At 33.8% G+C, this 21642-nt stretch overlaps 2 protein-coding genes across 2 annotated transcripts; one reads left to right on the top strand and one right to left on the bottom strand.

Annotated features, from left to right (window-relative positions):
• Positions 1-1691: 1691 nt before the first annotated feature.
• On the top strand, positions 1692-11695 carry GC2 (golgin Putative 2). Its single transcript, XM_007036724.3, has 10 exons — positions 1692-1999; positions 2202-3341; positions 4444-4554; positions 4664-4723; positions 5231-5288; positions 6239-6291; positions 6438-6530; positions 10341-10466; positions 11044-11091; positions 11178-11695. The coding sequence occupies exons 1-10, from the start codon at positions 1946-1948 to the stop codon at positions 11535-11537; spliced, it is 2103 nt and encodes a 700-aa protein (XP_007036786.3). The 5' UTR covers positions 1692-1945; the 3' UTR covers positions 11538-11695.
• A 96-nt stretch (positions 11696-11791) lies between these two features.
• On the bottom strand, positions 11792-19835 carry LOC18604316 (uncharacterized). The gene is made up of 10 exons (XM_007036720.3): positions 19484-19835; positions 19320-19389; positions 19021-19088; positions 17547-17608; positions 15584-15665; positions 15238-15471; positions 14259-14387; positions 14101-14162; positions 13899-14015; positions 11792-12034 (listed from the first exon to the last, which is right to left on the bottom strand). Exons 1-10 carry the CDS (start codon positions 19532-19534, stop codon positions 11986-11988), a joined length of 924 nt encoding a protein of 307 aa, XP_007036782.1. The 5' UTR covers positions 19535-19835; the 3' UTR covers positions 11792-11985.
• Positions 19836-21642: the final 1807 nt, after the last annotated feature.

Raw genomic sequence — 21642 nt, 5'->3', positions numbered from 1 at the left:
CTCAATGTATGCTTAGGTATGTACAAGACTTGACATTGCATTTGTTGTTGGAATGTTGGGCATATATTAGAGTAACCCAAGTATGGACCACTAGATAACTGCAAAGAAGGTGATGAGGTAACTTGAGGGGCCACTTGAAACTCTTCATATTTGGGCTTAAAATTGTGGACTCCATTTTTAAGCCATTGAGGATGTATTGTGACAATTCAGTTGCGGTTTTCTTGGTTAAAAACAACAAAAGTGGTAATTGAAGTAAACACATTGACATCAAGTATGTAGCCATAAAGGAACGTGTTAGAGAGAACAAAGTGGTCGTTGAGCACATTAGCAATGAATTGATGATTGCTGATCTTTTAACAAAAGGCATGCCACCAATGAAATTTAAGGATCTTGTAGCACGAATGGGACTTGGTTCCATCATGTGATTTTTTGTTGTATGGACTTTTATCATTTGTAATGAAACTTTTATTCATTTGTGTATTTTCTCATCTTTGTGTACACATTTATTTTGAGAATAACAATCATTATTGGATCTAGAATAAACATAAGGTTTATTCATTAAGTTATAATGGGCTAACATTAAAAAAATAGAATGCATAATGATGCATGGAAGATAATACTTGTTTTCAGAGGACTTGTCACTATGATTCATGTATTTTGTTTCTTTTCTTAAGAAGAAGGATTCATGGATTTTGGGTATTATTAAGTAAAATATACGAACTAAGTGGGAGAATGTTAGTTACCCATGTTTAGTTATGGTTTGCATATCACTCATTTTCTATTAACCTTTTGTTAACTACTTTGACATATCCACTTTTTTCGTTTCGATTGTGTCTTTGATGGGAAGACGATATATATAAACTGAATATGGGTCTCTAAGCTTAGCATTTTTCAAAATATATACCATCTAAGTGAGACTGTTAGAGTTTAGAAGTGCCTTACCCAAAAAATTTAAATAGGATAATTCGATAAAATGTTTATCTCAATTTAAGTTTAGATAAGATAATTTGATAAGATGTTTATCACTATCTAGTCTCATACTTGTATTATAAATAAATTTTTTAATAATTAAAAATTAAAAATAAATGAAATCATAAAAAAAATTGAACCAAAGAAAAAAATATGAATATGGAAAAAAAGTATAATTCTTTTGTATAATTTTATGAAAGATTAAAGTGTAAAGTGAAAATATAAGGAATCTCATTAAATATTTGTTATTACATATTAACCTTTTTTAAAAAATGAACTGATTTATAGTTTCCTCTAAAAATCCAAATGGACTTTTGGTAAAAGCTAAAAGTTAAAAGCCTTTAAGAATCAAACACCTACTTAATGTATTCCTTCATTTTCTTTTGAAACAAATGTATTGATTTATTTGTTTAGTTATTGGATTCTCTAGTTTTATAAGTTGGATTAATTTCTTCTTTAAATGTAACAATCATATCTTATATTTTTTTACTTAATGCTTTTACATTTTTTATATTTCAAAATTTTTTTATTATTGACATTTAAAATCATATTTTATAAAAATATAAAATTTAAATATAGTAAGATAAATTTCTCGGTGGCAATTGCCAAGCGATCCCTCTTTTGGAGGCCCGAGCGATCCGCCCGACGCTGTTGGTCAGTCGCAGTCGCGCACGTGTGATCTGTCATTGGCGTGGACGTTTCACGTGCTATAACTTTTCGATAAACTCGCATCAGTCGGTGACCTTCACCGTCACAGACGGCCCAACCATTCCCTCGCCTTTGATCGATCAAAACTCACGCTAACACCAACCTGTTAGTTTAGTACTTACTCCCGACCAAATCTCTCCCTTCGTCCTTCCCCTTCTGTGTAACTCAAATTCTTTCTTCAGAACCATAAAAAAAAAAGAAAACGAAAGGGCGTAACGCTAAAATGTGCTGATTAAACAAAAAATAAAGAGAAGGGAACAAGGTTGAAATGGCAAATTGGATCTCCTCTAAGCTCAAAGTCGCTGAAACTCTCCTTCAACAAGTAATTTTCTCTTCCTCTTTATAATGTCTTTTTTTTTTTCTTTTCGTAATATTAGTTTCCTGCTTTTCTCTAGGGAAATGTAGTGAGAATTTGTGAATTTACTCGATCTGGTTTCGTTTTATTTGTTTATTTATTATTATTTATTAAAAATTATTAGTTTGGTTTAGAGTAGTTGTAACTGAATTATGTGGTGGACGCTCAGATCGATCAGCAAGCGGCGGAATCGCTTGGGAAGAATGAGAAGGCACCGTCCGATGAGATTAAATTCGACACTCCTACCAAAACCAGTGGAGTTGTGTCTTTAAAGGATCAGTTAAAAAAGAAATCACAAGAAAATAACGATTATCAAGGCAAACTTTTCAGTGATCCCAATGCTAACTTATCTTATAATAATAATAATAATTCAGTTCATGTTTCGAATCGGGACAAAGAGGTTTCGACCACGAAAGCTCCGTCAAAACCTAAGTCTACGCTTACAGATAGTGATTGGACTGAACTTCTTAGTACACCAAGTCAGGCAACGAGTTCGACAGGGAATAATCGTAGCAATGGGGTGTCTGGGATTCGGGGCTTGAGGAAAGATGCTAGAAAGAAAGGGAATTTAGGGTCAAATTTGTCCGTGCTGGAAGGAAAGAGGAATCAAAAGAGTAATGTTAATGTGATTAAGTCTGTGAGGAAGCGGGATATTGTGTTGGGAAGTAAGTTGAATGGGAAGCCAAGTGATGGTGAAGAGTCTAGCTCTTCAGGGAGGCCTTCTAGTGTTGATATACAGATTGATGGTAAGAATTTGGAGGGGTTGGAGCTAGATCACAAGGACACCACTGCAAGCTTTAAGGTGAAACTGAAAGATGAGATCAATGGGGAAAATGGTTGGCAATTGGATTCAAAAGACCTTTCGTCCAACGTGGAAGGGTTTTCACGATCATTAAACAAGAACCATTCTTTCCAAAAGATGATGGAATTGGGAAAAGCTGATGGGCTACCTGATGTGAAGATAGGAATGGCTGATGCTCATGATCAGTTGAGAAGTACTGTAAGTGGCAAATCCAAGTCTATTGGTGCCTCCAGAAGTTCAGTCTCGGATGATGTTAAAAGGGTCTCTCAGTCAACAAGTGATGGAAGCTCTGATTCAGATTCAGATTCTGGTTCAACATCTGACTCTGAAAGTGAACATGAGAGGGAGGAAAGGAGGAGAAGGAAGGAGAGGATTTTGGCTGAGAAAGCGGCAGCTAAAGCTGTGGAAGCCATCAAAGAACGAGAGAATATGGTTGCCAGATTGGAGGGCGAGAAGCAGAGCTTAGAGAAAATACTTGAGGAACGGGCCAAACAACAAGCACAAGAGGTAACATTACATAGCATTTTACAATATTACATGCATGCATGCATGCAGGCATGAATTCTTTCTTTCTTCCTTTTGTTGAGATTGATAAGGAAAATATTTTGTTCTGACGATAGGAATTTTCTTTTCTTGGAAATTTTTTAGACACTTTGAAATTGAAACACTTAACTAAGGAATTTGCTTGTTTCACAGGAAAAACGAATGCATTATACGATTCTTTTTGGGGGTTTGGGTGGTTGGGGATGAGATTGAGTGGGCATACAACAATGGAAAACAGCACACTTAGGCTTCAGGATTTGCCACCGATAAATTCTGTATATTGTTAAGAATAGAATGTACGACTTCTGTAGAGACTACCCCCTTCCAGGTCTTTTCAACCCTCCCTTTTTTCTTTTTATAGTACCCGGTCATAACTCAGGGCATTAACAAGTTTAGCATTATGCCTTCATGATCTGAATAGCTCTTCTACCTTAATTGTTAAGCTAGAGCTGCAACTAGACATAAATAAATACTCTAAAATATTGCGAAGGATGGAAACGCCTGGAACAATGTTTGCACTAATGCATCTTTATTTGCTATGAATTGGAAAGGGATCATAGCCATTGCTACATTTTCTTTTTCTCTTCTTTTTTATTAATGATTAGTAGCTACACCTCAACTACATCTAAATGGTGTATGCTTTTAGTTCTCCTCTCACAAATTTATTCTTGCAATTGTTCTGAATGTCTACAAAGTTGATGTGGAACAAGATCATGCTTATTGATGGATTTAATTATCGTTAGAGCATGTGGGGTTATATTTGGTATTTCGTTTTAATGTTACGATTTTGAGCGTGGTCTATAAGTGCATATGTCATTTCTGTTTCTAGTAGTTTAGGTTTAAGGATATTGAGATTTGAGTGTTGAATTCTATCCCTACTTTTTCTTTTTGTCTTATTACTCTGATTTTCACCCCTACTTTTTGTATTCTACCAAAAGTTCCTCTGCTTCTCCCATATTTTCCATATGTCCTCTATTTCTCTCTTTCTTTTCTCCTCCCTTGTTCTGTAGCAGAAGTTGTCTTCTAGTCTAGCACTAATGAATCGTTATCTTCTTACTTGTGTCAGGCTTCAGAGCTGCAGACAACTATGATGGAAATGATGGAAGCTGTTGAGCTAGAAAAGCAGAAACATAATATTACTAGAATGGAAGCCCTCCAGCGATTGGCTAAGCTAGAGGTGCTGCAAAAATGGGTTCAGATGGCTACTTGATATTTTCTTAATATTTTTGTTGGTCTATTGCATTTGGCTGGAAATTTTTCTTTCTAAATATCACTAGTAATTGCAGACCACAAATGCTGATCTTGCAAGATCACTTGCTACTGCTCAGAAGAAACTTGAAGTGGAGGTATGATAAAATTTTACTATTAATTGTCTGGTTGGACTTATCCCTTTCATCTTTATTGCAGTTTTTATTTGGAAGAAAAATTTTTTGCTATTTGTACAATGTGTCATTAGTTTCAGCATAATGTGGATTTTCATCCATTTGTTTTTTTTTCTGAACCATACTTGTTTTTGAACTTATCACAATAAAGATAATGGTATAGAAAGAGAATAAAAAAGAAACAAAGAAAACCGACACTGTTGTTTCGTGTTGTTCAATCTGTGATAGATGGCAATATGAAACATATCAACTTATTTGTAGAGAAATAGATTATACATAGTATTGTCCATTCTATGGGCTTGGTTCTTTAGTTCTTACTTACTTCTCTACAATTTACTAATAGTAAATTGACAACTCCAGAATATATAGATATGTTCTAAATGTAACTAACATCAGAATGATAGCATTTCTGATCTCATCCTTCCATAACCTTATATATGGTGCTCATTATGTTTTTGCTTTCTGGATCAGATCAATCAAGTAGCAGATCTCCGACAACAAATTGACTTGAAAGAAGCAGCCCATGAAGGTATCTATTTTATTATTTCGATCTGATTACAGTTTCTTGAAAGAATGTGGAAGAATCTCTTCTCCCTTCGTACTCCAACCCCCAATAAAGAATTAAAAGAGAAGAAAAGAAATAAAACCACTTGCCTTAAATGAGTTTCAGGAAAAAAGAACGGAAGAGAATAAATATGTATTGTTGCAAGATGAGTTGTGCTAGGATTTTGACTACTTATCCTTTTATGGTGGATGAATGGAAAATGGCACATTAAACGGTATTTTTTTGGAGTTAATTGGTCGCCAAACGTTATGAAAGAAATCAATGGAACTTCATACAGACATGAAACTTTAGGTTGAGCTGTTCTTGATGTAAGACTAAGCCATTATCTTAAAGTTCTTTCCAAAGTGCCAATTGCAAATGCATAAAACCAATTACACAAGACAGATAGAAAAATCTTCAAAAAGAACAGAACAAAGAACAAGGAGACAATTAGCTTTAATTCTGAGGATGTTCTTTTACTTATTGTGGGGTCAGCAGGAAAGTCTTAGACACACCTATAAAAAAGCTGTTTTTTTCCTTTTATGGATAGTAGTTTGGGATTTTATTTCTTTCCACAGATTCCTTTTTTTAAAACACTAATTTTGCTTACTAACTATTTTGGTAGTATTTATTAGTAATGTCTTTCTATAAGTTATGAGGATGTTAAAAGTGCATTTTTAGATATCATAATGACTAATAATGTTGCTTGCAGCACACATAAGAATTTGATGCAGCCAATTTTAGTTATACCTTGTAATTGTTGAGGACAACACAACGTTGCATAATTATTAAAAGGGCTGTGCAGTGCACAAGACTCCTGCTTTGCAGGTTGTAGGGAGGGTCATGCAATTTCTTGATTAATGCTACCATGAAATTTCCCTGGCTTATTTGTATCTGGGTTTACAAGTTATGGATATTTCTTTTTAACCTTGTAGAACTCAAGAGGAGGATCTCCAATAGTCACGAGAGTGGAACATATCTGAACCAAGTGAGTTAAATAGTTTCTTATGTCATATTTTTCTATAAATAGAGACTAAAAGGAATGCTACAATCTGGCATTTTCAGTAAAAGTACTTTGCTCATAGGTTTTTAGGATAATCTTCTCTATAATCTTTTCATTTTAAAATGTTGTAGTTAGTAGCTTCAAAGGGAATTGAGTTAGAGCGTGAAATCCTTGAAGCGGAGTACTCTCTTGTCACTGATAAAATTGGGCAATTGCAAGACAAGGTAAGCATTCCTCTCTCTCTCTTCCTACCTATCTACACACTCACACAAACACAATATTCTATAAGTTTGCAGTGAGCTGACAACGTACATAAAACTAGATTTGATCATTCAGTTAGACCACGGTTAGCTGCTTTTTTTTTTTTTTTCCCACTTAAAAGGGCAAGTGGGAAAGGAGTTATAGAGATCAAAATCCCTAAGCTTGATACTGCTAATCCATGGCTGTTATAAAACATTTCAAATAAGAGAAAATATCTATAAACATTTCAAATAATAATAACTAGCACCATTTCAGCTGTAGTATTGATATTCTTTAACTTCAGATAGGGTCATTTATCCTTCACGAATTGATATCTTCTTTCGATATTTAGACTGATCTATTTAATACTAGAATTTGTGACACACCCGGGGAAAGTGGAAAGGCAATATTTTTTAAAATTAAAAGGTCGTTTTTCCTTTTAAGAGCATGTAAAACTTAAGAACTGAGAAATGGCCCTTAATCCTGAATTTAGGAAGGCAAATGACCAATTTGACCCTATTTTTATCTGTTATTTTATTGTTTGTTAGATTTTTACTGATCTATACCAATATACCAAGGAGCTAATTGAGTTTGGTGTCATGAGTCAAGCGACACTAGCTTAGTTTGTGGATTTACATTAACAACAGAAAAATAAGAAAAAGTACAATACAGAAGGGATATTTATCTACATTTGGACACAAAGTTCAAAGAAAAAAGTTGATGTTCTTTCTACCTTACACATCTGACCTACTACGTTCTCCCTTTTTTCCCCTCACTCTTGGGGAAATTACTGTTATAACCTTTCCATTTCTTCACTTGTAACAAGTCGGTAGAGATTTTTTTGAACACACAACTTACATAATGATACCTTCTCACATCTCCTGAGTTCCAACACCTCAAACATGGTTACCACATTCGTTTTCTTGCAATCAAAACAAGCCTTCATCTCCTTTGCCACACTGAAAGTTTACTTCTTTTTTTTTCTTTAATGGATACCAATTAATTAATACTTATGAAAGGTATGTTCACATGTTCTGCTTCATCAAAGTTTCGTTTATTGCACCAGCTTCTACGTTTTCTCAATCTTGAATATTTACATTTCATTATGGAATTGTAAAGTCAAAAATACGGTAAGGAGAATTTTATTTTTCGTACATTTCGAATGGCCAAAGGCCAACAATAGCACTGCTAAAGTGCAATAGAAGAATCACTTTCCACTAGTGGGAGGAGAAAAAGAATCAGTCAAAAGGACATAAATTCTTCTGGCAATAGCAGCTGCCCAATTTGCAGGTTCACTCCCTTTTCTTTGCAAACGTGAGAAAGAAATACAGCCAAAAGCAGTTTATATAAGGGCTGGTCATGGGACCTTGACTATGTCTTATACATTTAATTATGTTTCATTAGTTCATTAAGAATAAATGTGTCATGGGATTATTGGAATGATGGAAACTAGAGTAGATTTTAGACTATAAGCTTTATGGGTTAATCAACAGTAGTTGTTTTCTCTGGATACAACACAACGTTCCTTTTTGAATTTTCAAGTTTTAACTCTTCCATTTAGAGTCTCTACTGCAAATCAGCTTTTTTACTTTTTAAACCATCAATCCTTACTTGTCTTCTTTGCAATGAGAGAATCCTCAATAACCACAATCCTGCAGGTCTTCTTTTTGGCAGTACTAGGTATTTTTTAATAACTTTTTATGCAAAATGGTTTTTAAACCAAATATGATGATAAGTTATTTTGTTCTTGTATTTTTTAGCTTTACAGCCATTATATAATTAGTTGAACATCACCAAGGTAAGTCAACATTTTTGTTTTTCCAAAAATGTTTGGTTCTGTATTGTGCATTCCTTTACATTTTTCTTGATTGTTTAAAATAAGTTTTGATGCAAATCTAATTTATACAACAGCATCGTGATATCATCTCTTACTATATAGGAGTTGTTGTACATGACATGGAAATGCAATCCTTAATTTGCCCTAAGAAAATTTCCTTTGTGGGCTTTCTTTTGTATTTAATTAAATTAAATATTGTAGTGCTTTTAAATTGAATGAGTCTCACTTTTAAATTGATTTTCTCAATAAAACAGTTATTTTTTTTTTGTTTGCTTGCACTTAAAAGGAACAAAGTACCTTTTTATTTTTAAAAAATCTTCTTTTCACAAACCCCTTCTTAAGCCCACATAAGGAGTGTTAATTCTAGTTTTAGTAAGTAAGTTGGTATCATTAAACTCAAAATATACCGTAGCCGTTTTTCTTAGTAAATAAAAAGCATAGCACTATAGAAGCGAAGGTAAGCCTGTAAAAGGAATTTTTTTTGGAAAAATTAAGCATTGCATATCCATCCATATAGCGAACAACCCTTAAATTAAAAGATGACACTAGATACTGATCTATAAATTAGAAGCAAAGCATCAAAACCTATTTCCAGCAGTAAAAGGAAAAAAGTTTTAGGAATTGCAAAATATAGAGCTAAACATTTTTGGGGTTAAAAAAAAACATTGATTTACCTTGATGCTGGTGTCAATAGTTGAAAGGTGTGCAACTAATTTTGTTTGATGGTTGTAAAGGTATAAAAATAGAAGAATAAAATAAGTAATTATCATATTTAATTTAAAAAAAGGATTTTTCATAAAAATGGAAAAAAATATTGAAGATATAAAACAAATGAAGAGTACCTTGTTTCTTTGATTGCAGAGAAGTTAAAAATGAGGATTGATACTTATATATAAGTTACTTGTAGAGATTTTAGAAGGAAGAGTTGAAACTTAAAAAAAAAAAAAAAAGAATTAAGAAGCAAATGCAATAAAAAAAAATTCAATGAAGAAAATGTGAACATACCTTTAGTGAGTACCACTTAATTGGTATCCATAAAAGAAAGTAGCAAGCTTTCAATGTAGAAAAAGAGGTGGAGAAAGAAGATTTGTTTTTGCTGCAGGAGAGAGAAAGTGCTAACGGTTATTGGAACTTGGGAGTTGTGAGAAAGGTTGTGTGCACAAAAGAATCCCTACTTGTTACTATTTATTAGTTAGAAAGGATATAAATGTGTCAAATGCCAAAGTTAGAGAGAACATCTATTTAAAAAGAGAACATATATGTATATCCCTTGTTTATTTAATATACTTTTTATTATATTTTGTGGTGGTTATGTTAATTCACAAATTGAGTTGGTGTCAGTTGACTTGAGACACCTAACTCTTAGTTCCTTTGTTCATTGGCTAAAATATTAGAAAAGCTATGTACTTTCTCTAATTTTTCAAATAAGCTCTTATTTTTTTATTTTAATTATTTGAGCCCATAAAATACTATTTTTGTTTAATTAGGCTATTATTCTGGATGAAACCCATTAAAATTCGTTATCTCTACCATGCCAATGTCTATATGGTTGTTATCTTGGCCACATCAGCACTTACGTGGCAAAATATGAAAATTCATGCTGAGTTGGTGTTTATATGGCATGTAGCACCGGCTTACAGGCATGCTGCACTATAGCATCTATATAGTCCTTATTTTGTCATGTATGTACCATGTAGACTCTGATGTGGCAGAGAGAACATTTATGTAGACATTGATGTGGCAAAGATAACGAATTAATCAGTTTCCATCCAAATAAAGGCTCTATTAAATAAAAATAGTACTATAAGGGCTTAATTAAATGCAATAAAAAGATAGGGACTATTTGTGGAAATTTGAGAAAGTACAAGGACTTTTAAGTATTTTATCCTTATCTATTAGTATGTATGAACTGTTTTAGGTTTTATATATGTCAATTTGATTTGCTTGTTACAAACAGGTGAGACAACTGGAAGCAAGCATTGAATTGACAAGGAAAGAGATGGAGGACCCATCAGAGGTAGAAGTTGAGCTGAAGCGAAGGCTTGGACAGCTGACTGATCATTTAATTCAGAAACAAGCCCAGGTCTATCTTCCAAACATTGTACATGTGATTGGTTCTGGTTGATTAGTATCACCTCTATGTTTTTCCCGTCTTGTAAGTCATCAAGTGTTCAAGTACAAGGGACAGAGTGAACCTTTGAAACCTTCAAGTCACATCTATGTTTTCAGCTTTAAGCTTGGAAATGTGAACCAAGGAAAAGTAAACTTACCTTCTCCTATTAACTGCTATTAATTAGGTCACACTTGAGGTCTCCACTTCACCTGGCGCCTTGCACAGAGAGCATAAACTTTTTAACTTTAGTATAGCATGCCTATGATGACCAACTGTGTTGAAACGGTAGCCGAGGAACAATGAAGTTTGACTCCAAATATGAAGTGGTCATGTGCCAAAATCTGTGGAATACGGACCCCAATCAATCATCTCTCTGCAATAATTCAATTGAGAAACACCAATATCAAATGTTGAAATACTTGCTTGTCTAGTCACACAAATAAACAAATTGATATTGAAGAGTTACTTCATGTGTTGTGCACCTCACTGGATCAAATAGCAATGGTTTTTGCAAAATCTCATTCTTTCGCTCTGTTGGTTTCTGCAGGTTGAGGCTCTCTCCTCAGAGAAGGCAACACTGTTGTTTAGAATTGAGGTACCTATTTTATGAATGTTTGGCATTACAATTGTTCACAACTAAACAGCAGATCTTGTAATTTGCACTTCTATGAACTTGTTTAGGCGGTTTCAAGGATGCTGGATGAGAGCAAGTCCATGAATACGAGTGATGCCTCATCAAGTGATTTAGAGTCAGGAGCGTGGGATCTTTCTGATTCAAAGTTGAAGCCTCTGCTTGAGGACAAAATTCGTTTCGGCAGACGGCAACTTGGATCATTGCTTATGCAGTTGGATGCTATTTTTGTGGCTGGTGCAATATTTTTAAGAAGAAATGCAACAGCAAAACTTTGTTCTCTGGTCTACCTTGTATGCCTTCACTTTTGGGTCATATACATTCTAATGTCACATTCCCAACCATCAGATGAGGGAAGATCTGGTGCTGTCATGTCCTTGGAAAACATGAACAAAACTGCAGGTGTATAATTTGCTAATTATGTATTTCTTATCAATTCTTGACCTCAACTTTTGATAAATCTATGTGCGTAGGGCGTAATTTGTGCAGTTTTTCCCCTACAAATTACAAACAGAATCAATAGGACTATTGATTCAAAGTATTAATGAGAAATGTACATGTTAATCCAGACTTAGATTCTCTATAAGAAAAGGTAATATTCATTGAAGCTTCTTACATTTCTCTTCTTACTATAAGTTTAGCCAACATTGATTCTGCCAAAGAATTATAGTTGACAAGTGAGAATGAATTAACCAGTCAGATAAAGTCCGATATACATGCAGGAGAAGGAAGTCAGATTACAAACATTTGTATTTATTTACACATAACAAACTAGAAAATGAAATGCTCCACAAAGTGAACAAAAGCACTGGATTCTATTTGCCTTCATCTGCGACCTGGCAAATCCAAAGAACAGTACTAACCCATCTTCAGTTCATCCTTGATTTCCTCTTGGCTTGTTCTACACCTTGCACAAAAGTAAATGATATTAAAACTTTTGAATCAGTAAGATCAATGTAACGTTATAGTATTTTTAGACACAGGCAGACTTGCCTGCAAGGATAAACTATAAAATATGCTTAAACAAGAATGCAGCAACTGTATGCAAGTGTGTCATGGACTCACATTTTCAATTGAAAATACTCACGTACTAAGCCTAAGACGCATTGCATCTCCTATTGATGCGAGATCCATGATATTCTATTCCACTCAATTATGCAACTCCATGACATTCTAACTCACCCAATTATGTGATGCCCTCGTTGCACCGACTCTTTCACCCATGTAAGAGAAAGACTCACCTTGGTCCGAGCCTACCTCGACCTTGATCTCTCTCATAGGGCCTCTCATCAATGAAAAGTTTGGTAAACTTTGATACCATTTGTCACTGATTTCCTACTCAAAAGACATGCCTATAAGGTGTCGAAAGATCCTTATAAACTCAAAACCTATCTCATCTCTTACTAATGTAGTATCCGTGACGCCTAGACTCAAAGCGTTAGAACTGACGAATTAGCTCAACATTTTCATCCATTTCACAAATGGCTTATAAATCTCTCCTTACTCTGAACAAATTTAATGGATTGCTTGCCGCAACAGCTTCTTGTTAAATATAGATTAGAGACTTAAAGAGTATAAATGCATTAGTCTGCAACATGAAAAGTATAAGCTAAATACATAAAGATAGGCTTGAACTAGAAAGCAATGTCTTTATGCAATTGCCAAGACTGAGGATCCATTTTTCCTACATAAGCCCATCACCAAGCTTATCAAACTAATAAAGAGTAAGACATAGCAAGATCACCTAGTTAACAAATTGAATGCATGTAAGTCAGCCTATTAAATAGGCTGAAATTCATAATGCTTTAGTCTGCATAGTGAGAGATGATATTTGATTAAGAATGAAGACTATTTGGTAATAAGGAAAATGGAAGAGCAGAGGAAAACAGGTAGGTACTGCATTTTTTCACTTCCTCAAGTTCAATATCGAAGTAAGGAAAGTGGAAACTCATTTAACCAACATTAAACATTCTATTTACAAATTTACTTTTATCTCTTTTCTTTCAATCCATTGTCACTCTCTTGTACCAAACATGAGGAAGAGAACAAATCCCCTCCATTTCCTTCCCTTTTCCCTTCCCTCCATTTTCCATCCTAAAGGAAAATGTCAAATTTCCAACTTATGAAGGACTATGAGTATTAAAAACCTTTCAAACAAAGAATGGTAATGAAGGAGGGGGAAAAAAAATACAAGAACAAGTATCAGAGACGTATTTATGGGTAATTAACAAGATACATAGTCATATCATAAGAATTTTTCAGATTAAGTTTTTGCTAGGAAGATTGGGTTCATGGTATACTGTGAGTTTCATATTGAAAAAATTAATCCTGTTTCCCACAATTTCTGTTTCTTATAAATGTAGCCTTACATACTTACTTATAAAAGAGAATAGAATATTGGCAGTTAGAATTATAACATATTGTTTAGGAAAGAGAAACTGAGTTGGTGAAAGAGTAACTCAGATTCTGATTACATATTAGTATAGAAACCTTTATGTCATGTTCCGGCAGGGCTGGCATTGTTGTCTGGGTTGTGAGTGTATTTCATGGGTTAAGTATAATTGTTTGCTCGGACAAAATCACGGACAATAATATGTTCCTCCATTTCTGTACCCCAAGAGTCTCAGATTTCAATTTCAACTTCCATCCAACAAATTTCTTGCCAGATAGAAATGACAGAAAGTAGACAACCTTACTAGCGGAAAATAGGTTTTAAAATTGTATAACAGCCCAAAAGTAACCATTTAGGAAAGTATTAGATTAAGTCTCACCAGTTTGGCCCTTCCTGTGGAAAATTACGACTGTAGAAAGGAAATTCAAAGAGAAAAGTGGCTTTGAACCACAATGGCAGGTTTCCATATACGAATGGTGGCAGTGGAATAAGAGGGCTGAAATGAGAATATGTTAGACTCAGTTATCTCTGCTTTCAGTTCTTATTTCAAGAGACTAAAAGTGGAAGAAAGTATGACTGACCTAGTTGTTTTCTTGTAAATCCTATATGCATTCACATTACCAAACTTCTTGTCTGCTGACTCCTGTGTCCATACATGTAACATAAGTATATAACATCAGTATATTGCAAAATTGTGGCCAAATTGTATAACATAAAATCTGAAGCAAGGAAAACAAACCTCAAGCAATGGTATGCCACTAACAAAAAGAAGCAGCAATGTCAGAAAGATTGGCCCAAGAATTACAAGCCATTCAGCACCTTCTAGTACGGGAGCAGAGGCCACAAAAATTCCCCACCAAAGTAAAATCTGAGTAAGATATTTGTTAAGAAATCATTTAGAAAAATAATTATCAAGGAAGCAAAATCAAAGGTCCAGTGGCTCTGATGTTGGGTTGAACTCTATTTTCACTCTGACTGAAAGGGAAATTATGCCATGTCCACGGGCACAGTAGAAGAGATTCATATCCTATTATTTACTCAACATAAACCCAAACCCCAGATCTCTCAATTAGTTGAATCCCATGTCATCTATTTGGGTGAGATTCTACTCAGTCATCTAACAGAAAGCAAAACTATATCCTGTTATTCTCAGCTTTGAGATATCCAACTGTTGCAACCTACAACTACAGGAACATTATAGGTGGTACAGAGAGCACATAAATGGAGATTGGAGACTGTTCCTAACTACGAAAAAAGTTAAACCAGGCAGAGACAAAGTTAGTTAGAAATGATGTTGATGCAAAAGCAAATATGATTTCAGCATTTATTACTGAAGGTGCAGCACACAGTTTTAGACTAACAAAAAAGGTTACACCCAGCAATGCTCCAAAGTAGAGGTCCATAACATGCATATGCTTATAGCAATCCGTACACCAAAAAGACCAAGATGAACCTACTGTCCTTTATATTTCATAAACACATGGTTGAACCATGAAACAGGGTCTAATTGGAGTCAGCATGGTAGAGTATGGCAGCTAACAAGATATGAAGCATGCACTTAATCACACAATCAGTTAGCACTGGGACACCCATAATTAATCAGGTAGTATTAGCTAATGTCATCTAGGGAAGAATGTAACTGGATATATGAGAATTCAAAGCTCTTTTTCTAATTTTCTTGCTGGTTAATGGTGACATTTGAAAGTTGTGATGCTCACCTCACCAAAATAGTTTGGATGACGAGTATATTTCCATAGTCCAATGTTGCACCACTTTCCTCTGTTTTCTGGAGAGTTTTTGAAAGAAAGTTTTTGCTGATCAGCTGTAGCTTCAACAGAGATACCCACTGACCACAAAATCCACCCTATAATGTCTTCAGCCTGAATGGATGGATCTCTGTCACTTGCGTTAACCACTGTTACAGGTAAACTCACAGTCCACACCCAGACAGCCTGCGATGCATGCAAAGATTAGGGTACACAAATGTATTAAATGTCACCCAATAAACAGCAAAGAAATAGCTACATTGATCAGAGGGATAATATAGACCAATAAGACAAGAACCTGAAATATCCAGAAAAATGCTAATTTCCCCAAGTTACTGCGCATTTCATCAAAACGTCGGTCCTCCCCCCATTGCAAAATTCTGTTCACCAGAATGTCACAAAAGCATAATTATTGATAAGTACCTTCGGAGGAATTGTTGCAAAAAGTATCCCTTCCACAAGTCAGAGAACCAGTACGATAGAAAGATAATATGAAACATTAGCTGCTTCAAAGTAGCAAAACGTGCCTAGTTTGGCATGTTTTTTTTCTGATAATGAAAGGGATCCTTCAATGCTTGGGGCATAATGTTAATCCAACCACGGGCCTAAATGTACATTTTTTAAATAGCCTAGCCCACAGGAACGGAAATAATTATAACAGTAAAATTATTATCTACCAAGTGTAAAACTTACATAAATCATACAAAATGAGACATCTTGCATACGTAAAGAAAATTGCAAATTGATAAATATCAAGCTATCATTAATAAGAACTGAAAATGCAGTGCTGAATCTTGACCTAAAAGACAACAAGGCCAAAGATGCAGTTCATGGCCTTAATTTACATGACCATATGACCAGCAATAAGCCCATAGATACTTCCCCTCTCCTCCTCTCACTTTTAATCATGCATACACAATGTTTAAATCACCATTCATCTCTCCTTGGTCTGCTGCTTCATGAAAAGTAAAAAATAAAAATAGAAAAACCCTCAAGAACCTTTCCATGCTAGTATTTCTTTTTTATTGTCTTTTTATCGATATTATAGATGCTGAAAGATAAGTCAAGGATTAAATTTTTGTTTCTATATAAATATAACTAGATAACAAGGACCATGGAAATAGATACCTCAAGCTACAAACCAGACAAGAACATCTAAAATTGTCCATTACCATATCAGGAGGAGTTGGTTTTTACCTAATTAACACATATTAGACAAAAACTGGAGAATGGATGCACTCTAGAGACAAAAACACCAGTCATCTAGCTAATCTTGCAATAAATACCAGTGTCCAATGCTAAACAAGGTACTCAAAAGGTGAAAGATGTTTCAGCCAAGAAGGTTACTTTGATTAAAACATTAATACAATCCTCTAGTTTATGCATGCTTATAATGTTGTTTCTTGATCTCATTAAGTTTCATCACGTCACTGTTGAAATAAAAATAAAAGTGTATGTATATGGATATCTGGTGAACAGAGGTAGTTGCCATGCTTATGTTGTGTACGGACAAGTTAAAGACAATAAAAACCTGCAATTAAAATTTCAATGCCTAGAAATAACTAGACCAAGAAAAGCATGTTAAACTTCTTTTTTTGATTTCATATGCAATGGAAAAGGCGAACCTTTGATTGAGCCACTATAAATTGAATGATAATATGTTAACAATATGTCTCGAAAATCAAAAGCATCTAGAATTAAGGGAGACTGTCAAAAACACTGGTCTGAAATTAGAGAACATTGATAAAAGCATAATTTGGAGCACCTTGAGTCTTATGTTTGGTCAAAACCTGACTATTGAGAAAGGAAGGTACTCTAGATAGCTCTAAGAAATCGATATACATGAAGGTAGTCAAGGAGCAATAAATAAATTGTTGATGCTACAATAGTGGAGATGAAAAAGGTGAATGAGATGACTAAGTCATGAACATCAAATACCAATAACTGGATCTGCAAAGAGCAGCCAATCTCTTTTATGGCCTTCAACTTGGCAAGAAGCCCTAAATAGAGTTCAAGAGTGAAAAACCTTATGAGTTAACCCAAGTATGGCGTAAACAAAAGTTTTTATTCAGCTGATATGGAAAAGGGATAAGTCAGGCCATATAATAACTGGGATATGCATATAAGTTGTTATATTGCTACTCAAAAAGCGTTTCATGGCATCTGGTAATCAAGAGATTAAATCATCAAATACAGAAGAAAAAAAAAAGGAAAGATCCATATGAAAGGAGTGTTTTTTTATAAAATTTCATACTTTATACCTCATCAATAGAAACAGTCCCAAGCGAAGGCCCCATATTACTACAAGTAAAGTCAAGACTACCTGAAAAGCAGATCTGCAAAATCAATTATAGCGAAAATATGTCTACAGAACATAATTTCAAGCTGAGATATAGACAGAAGCATCAGATCATCCAAATTCTCAGTTGTTAACTCAAGGCATACAAATCTAGTGGTGTCTAGGATGACAGAAAATAACATAAATTTTTTGTCTTTTTCATTGTTTTTAAGATAAGAACAAAAAAGGAAGAAAAAGGAAGTAAAATGTTAAGAAACCTTTGCACCCCTCCATTAAAAGCTTGAATGTAGTTCATCTCATTAGCATTCTGCTAAGAGTTACTTCCTTCGGTGAATATGGAAACAACTTAATACAAAGTGTGACTGTAAGAAAATTAAGTTGAAGGTGTTGACTTGTAAAAAACAGATAACCCAATGAAAATAGATTTAGAGACCTCAACAATGACTCAGAACCTTCTGCTAAAACATCATAATTACATCTCAAAATTAAATTTATTGATGAGAAGTCTAAGAATCCTGCAAAATACACATCCAGAAAATACTCAAGATATGATACACAAAATTTTCGATGTGGAAGTTGCCATATGTTGAATGCAGAGGTTAAGGACCATAGAGTTTACATATCTCTTTATGAAACACACCTCAGCCATTTGGAGTGACAAAATGCAATCCATTCAAAACAGACATGTAGGAGCCTAACCTAGAAAAGGAAAGGGCAGTGGCCATTGAGGTAAAAGGCCTTTGACAAGTAAAGATTTGGACAGGTAGAAAGAGGGGCAAAGAAGATTGAATACAAACTAGGATTTTGATAATGAGATGAAAGAACATTTAAACTGCCAGCAGTGGAGCAGTCCACCAAAATACACAAGTCACAGCAAGTTTGATCTTTTCTTTCCTTTCAAGATTGATTGAAGTATGAATGCTCCAACCAATTGCTTATTCCACTCTATGCATTTGAATTTTTCTTGAAAAGTGAGACTCATTAAAGACAATTTTCCTGAAAAGGGAAAAATCATTTCAATGAAATCAATGTATGACATGTAGCCCATAGCTTGTGCTAGACATTTTAGGAAAAGAAATAGAGCAGCTCCAACTTAAACAAAGGATGCATCCCAAAGAAGGAACTCTTGAAAATTGAAGTCTTATACGCAACAAGTGTTGAATTATTATAATTACTAACAGTTTTAGATGAGCTACAGCATGCTACTTATTAAAACAAAATCAACCACAATTAGAATCGAACTAAATTAAGTGATCAAGTACTATCCATCCAGAGCTGAACAATGTTTGAGTAGAATTCGTATCAGAATCCTAACATAGGTACAATCTTTATATTTCATGCATACGTTCTAGCAGGAAATGATTTCAGATAATTCTATAACATTTTCTTGGTCAATGTATTTCATGTTTGAAGGTCAGAGAGAGATTATCACTTACCTGTCGAAAATGCCATGACCCTTTTGTTACCAGAGTCAACACAGCAATTATAATGAAATTCGTGCTTCCTGAGTAAAAAATAAAAAAACATATCCTTACATAAAATGTCAAAGGTAACTGTACAAAAGTAACTCCTACCTAATATTAGCAACCAAAGAACCCAAAAAACTGTTTTTGCATAGGAAGAATTCCATGAATTGCTATATGGGTCTTTGCCAAAAATTTGAACTTTGCCAAACTTTGCTCTAAACAATAGTAAAAAAGAACATGATAAGAAGCTAAATGTATGAATTATGTACCTGCAAAGTCAGTGACTTTATCAAACTTGAGGAGAGCAGTGATTATAAAGAAAAATAACTGATATCCAACCTACACAAAACACCAAAATAACTCAAAGGATCAATTCTAGAGGGAAAAAAAGAAAAGAAAGAGAAAGAGAAAGAGAAGGAAGATAAAAACATACAGTTACAATGGCAGTTAGAGCTAAGAAATGGGAGTCTATAACAGTTCCCATTTTGCTTGATGATTTAGTATGTTGAGTTTTTCTGTTTGCTTAAAGATGGGTTGTTTTTCTTTTTGTTTCTGTGTTAAGGCTAAAGATAAGAAAAGGGTAAAAGGGGGTCGCTTTGCTTCCCTGCTTTCTTTCTCAGTTGGTGATGCCTGGTAAGTGGCCAGTTTGGCCGTTTGTGTGTGGCTGTGATTTGAACAGCGTTGTTTGTTGAATAATTCCCCATTGCAAATAGATTAGGAAAGGCTTGCAATTTGGAACAATTGCCCTTTCCCACAGCCCCACAACATCGTTGAGAACAAAGATTTTTCAAACTTCAGTTCAAAGCCCCTAAGTTTGTTTATTTAGTGTTTGTCGTTTTGGCTTCAGCTACTCCCCTCTTCCCGATATCTTATTTTTAAAGAGTAAATAAAAAAAAGTAATTAAAATGTTTGTCTTTTAATATACTAGAATTGATCCCGTGCTTTGTGCTCAGATCAGATAACAAACCTTGAAAAAAAGTATTGATGACAAAAAATGTACACAGAAATGTTGTTCTAGCTTTTACTACAAAGTAAAAGAGTATATCATAATTGTTTATAATTATATACAATCATTTTTATATATTTAAGAAAAATTGAATGTTAATGAACAAAATTAAAATCATGATTTGCTATTTAATACATCATGCTTGGTGTAAATAAAAATATAAAACAGTGTTTACAATCCTATACATTCATTACTATCCACTTAACAAAAAGTCAATGCTCATGAACAAAGGTAAGATCATGATTTGTTGCTTTGTTTTTGCAGATCTTTGTGTGTGTACAAAAGTTAACATTATAATGTTGAATTTATCATGCTGCTTGTAAACAAAAAATATAAGGTAATGTTTATAATCTTATACATTTATTGTTACCCAATTAACAGAAAGTTAGTTCTTATGAACAAAATCAATATCCTGGTTGATTATTGTCTCTCTGTTAACTCAGTTTAATGGATTAAGTTACTAACGTAGAGTCCTAAATTATTTACAAGTCTCTGTCGAGTTTCTCATAATAATATCTCTTCTAATTAATTTACTATATGTCTATGCAAATTGAATTGAAAAAAGATTCATTAAGTTTGTGTTCTAATTTTAGCTACGTATGGGTTATAAGTGTATGTCTACCTTATATGAAAAATCAAATCACCTAATCAACTAAGTGCATTCGATCATACACTATTCTAGTCAAGATCTACCTGAATCTCCTTTGTCAAAGTTTAACCTAGATTTTCAATTCAATCTAATTGGTAATCAGGCAATTAGAAGCATTAAGAATAGAATAAAATAAACAACTTAAATCTATCAAATATAAGGAAAAGAGAGATAAATAAATCAGACTACATATTAAGTTCAATCATAATTTTAGATTAAAAACTTAATTCTCCATCAAGTCATACATCATCATTGAATAAAATTTAAACATTAAAAACAAAACTAAGAGAAAAAGAGAATAAAAAAAGATAGAAAAACTTAAGAATTGTATTCTTGATCTTCAAATCTCCTTGAATGCTTCAAATTTTTCTTAGCTTCAATGACTTTGTGGCTTGACTCTCATATATCAATATGGTGTTTCGTTCTCTTCTCCTTTAAACGTCTTCCGAAAGGTTATTTTTATAAGCTTTGAAGTTAAGTCAAGTTGGGTGAAGAAAGAAGTCAATTTCAGCTGGGATTTCCTCATTCGACTATGTGAGCCGTAGCCTTACCCAATTAGATATCGTAATTTTTCTAGGATTGCTATACTGCGTTAAATTCAATAAGATTTTTGACTACCTTCCAGATCGAACTGGGTGAAAGTTGTAGATTTTTCTCTTATCTTTCCAATGGTTTAAGAATCTCTTCATTTGGAACTCATTAGAGAAAGTTATGACTAAAATACTAAAACATGTGTAGTGAAAGTTTGCACCTTGAAATTGCTCTTTCCACTAAAATTCTTCTTTCATCAAATACCTATAAAAGCACGAATAAATCAATAACAATCTATCTTAACCATATTAACATCAAATTAAGCACAAAATTAACTAAGATTAGATTGACTCTCCTAAATTAACTAATTTAAAATAATTAAATAAAATCTATTAATTTTTATGCA

The sequence above is a fragment of the Theobroma cacao genome, chromosome 3 (assembly GCF_053813885.1).
Source record: "Theobroma cacao isolate CCN51 chromosome 3, ASM5381388v1, whole genome shotgun sequence".
NCBI classification, from domain to species: domain Eukaryota; kingdom Viridiplantae; phylum Streptophyta; class Magnoliopsida; order Malvales; family Malvaceae; genus Theobroma; species Theobroma cacao.
Note: the sequence above shows the minus strand (reverse complement) of the source record. Positions and strands in the feature narration are given on the sequence as shown.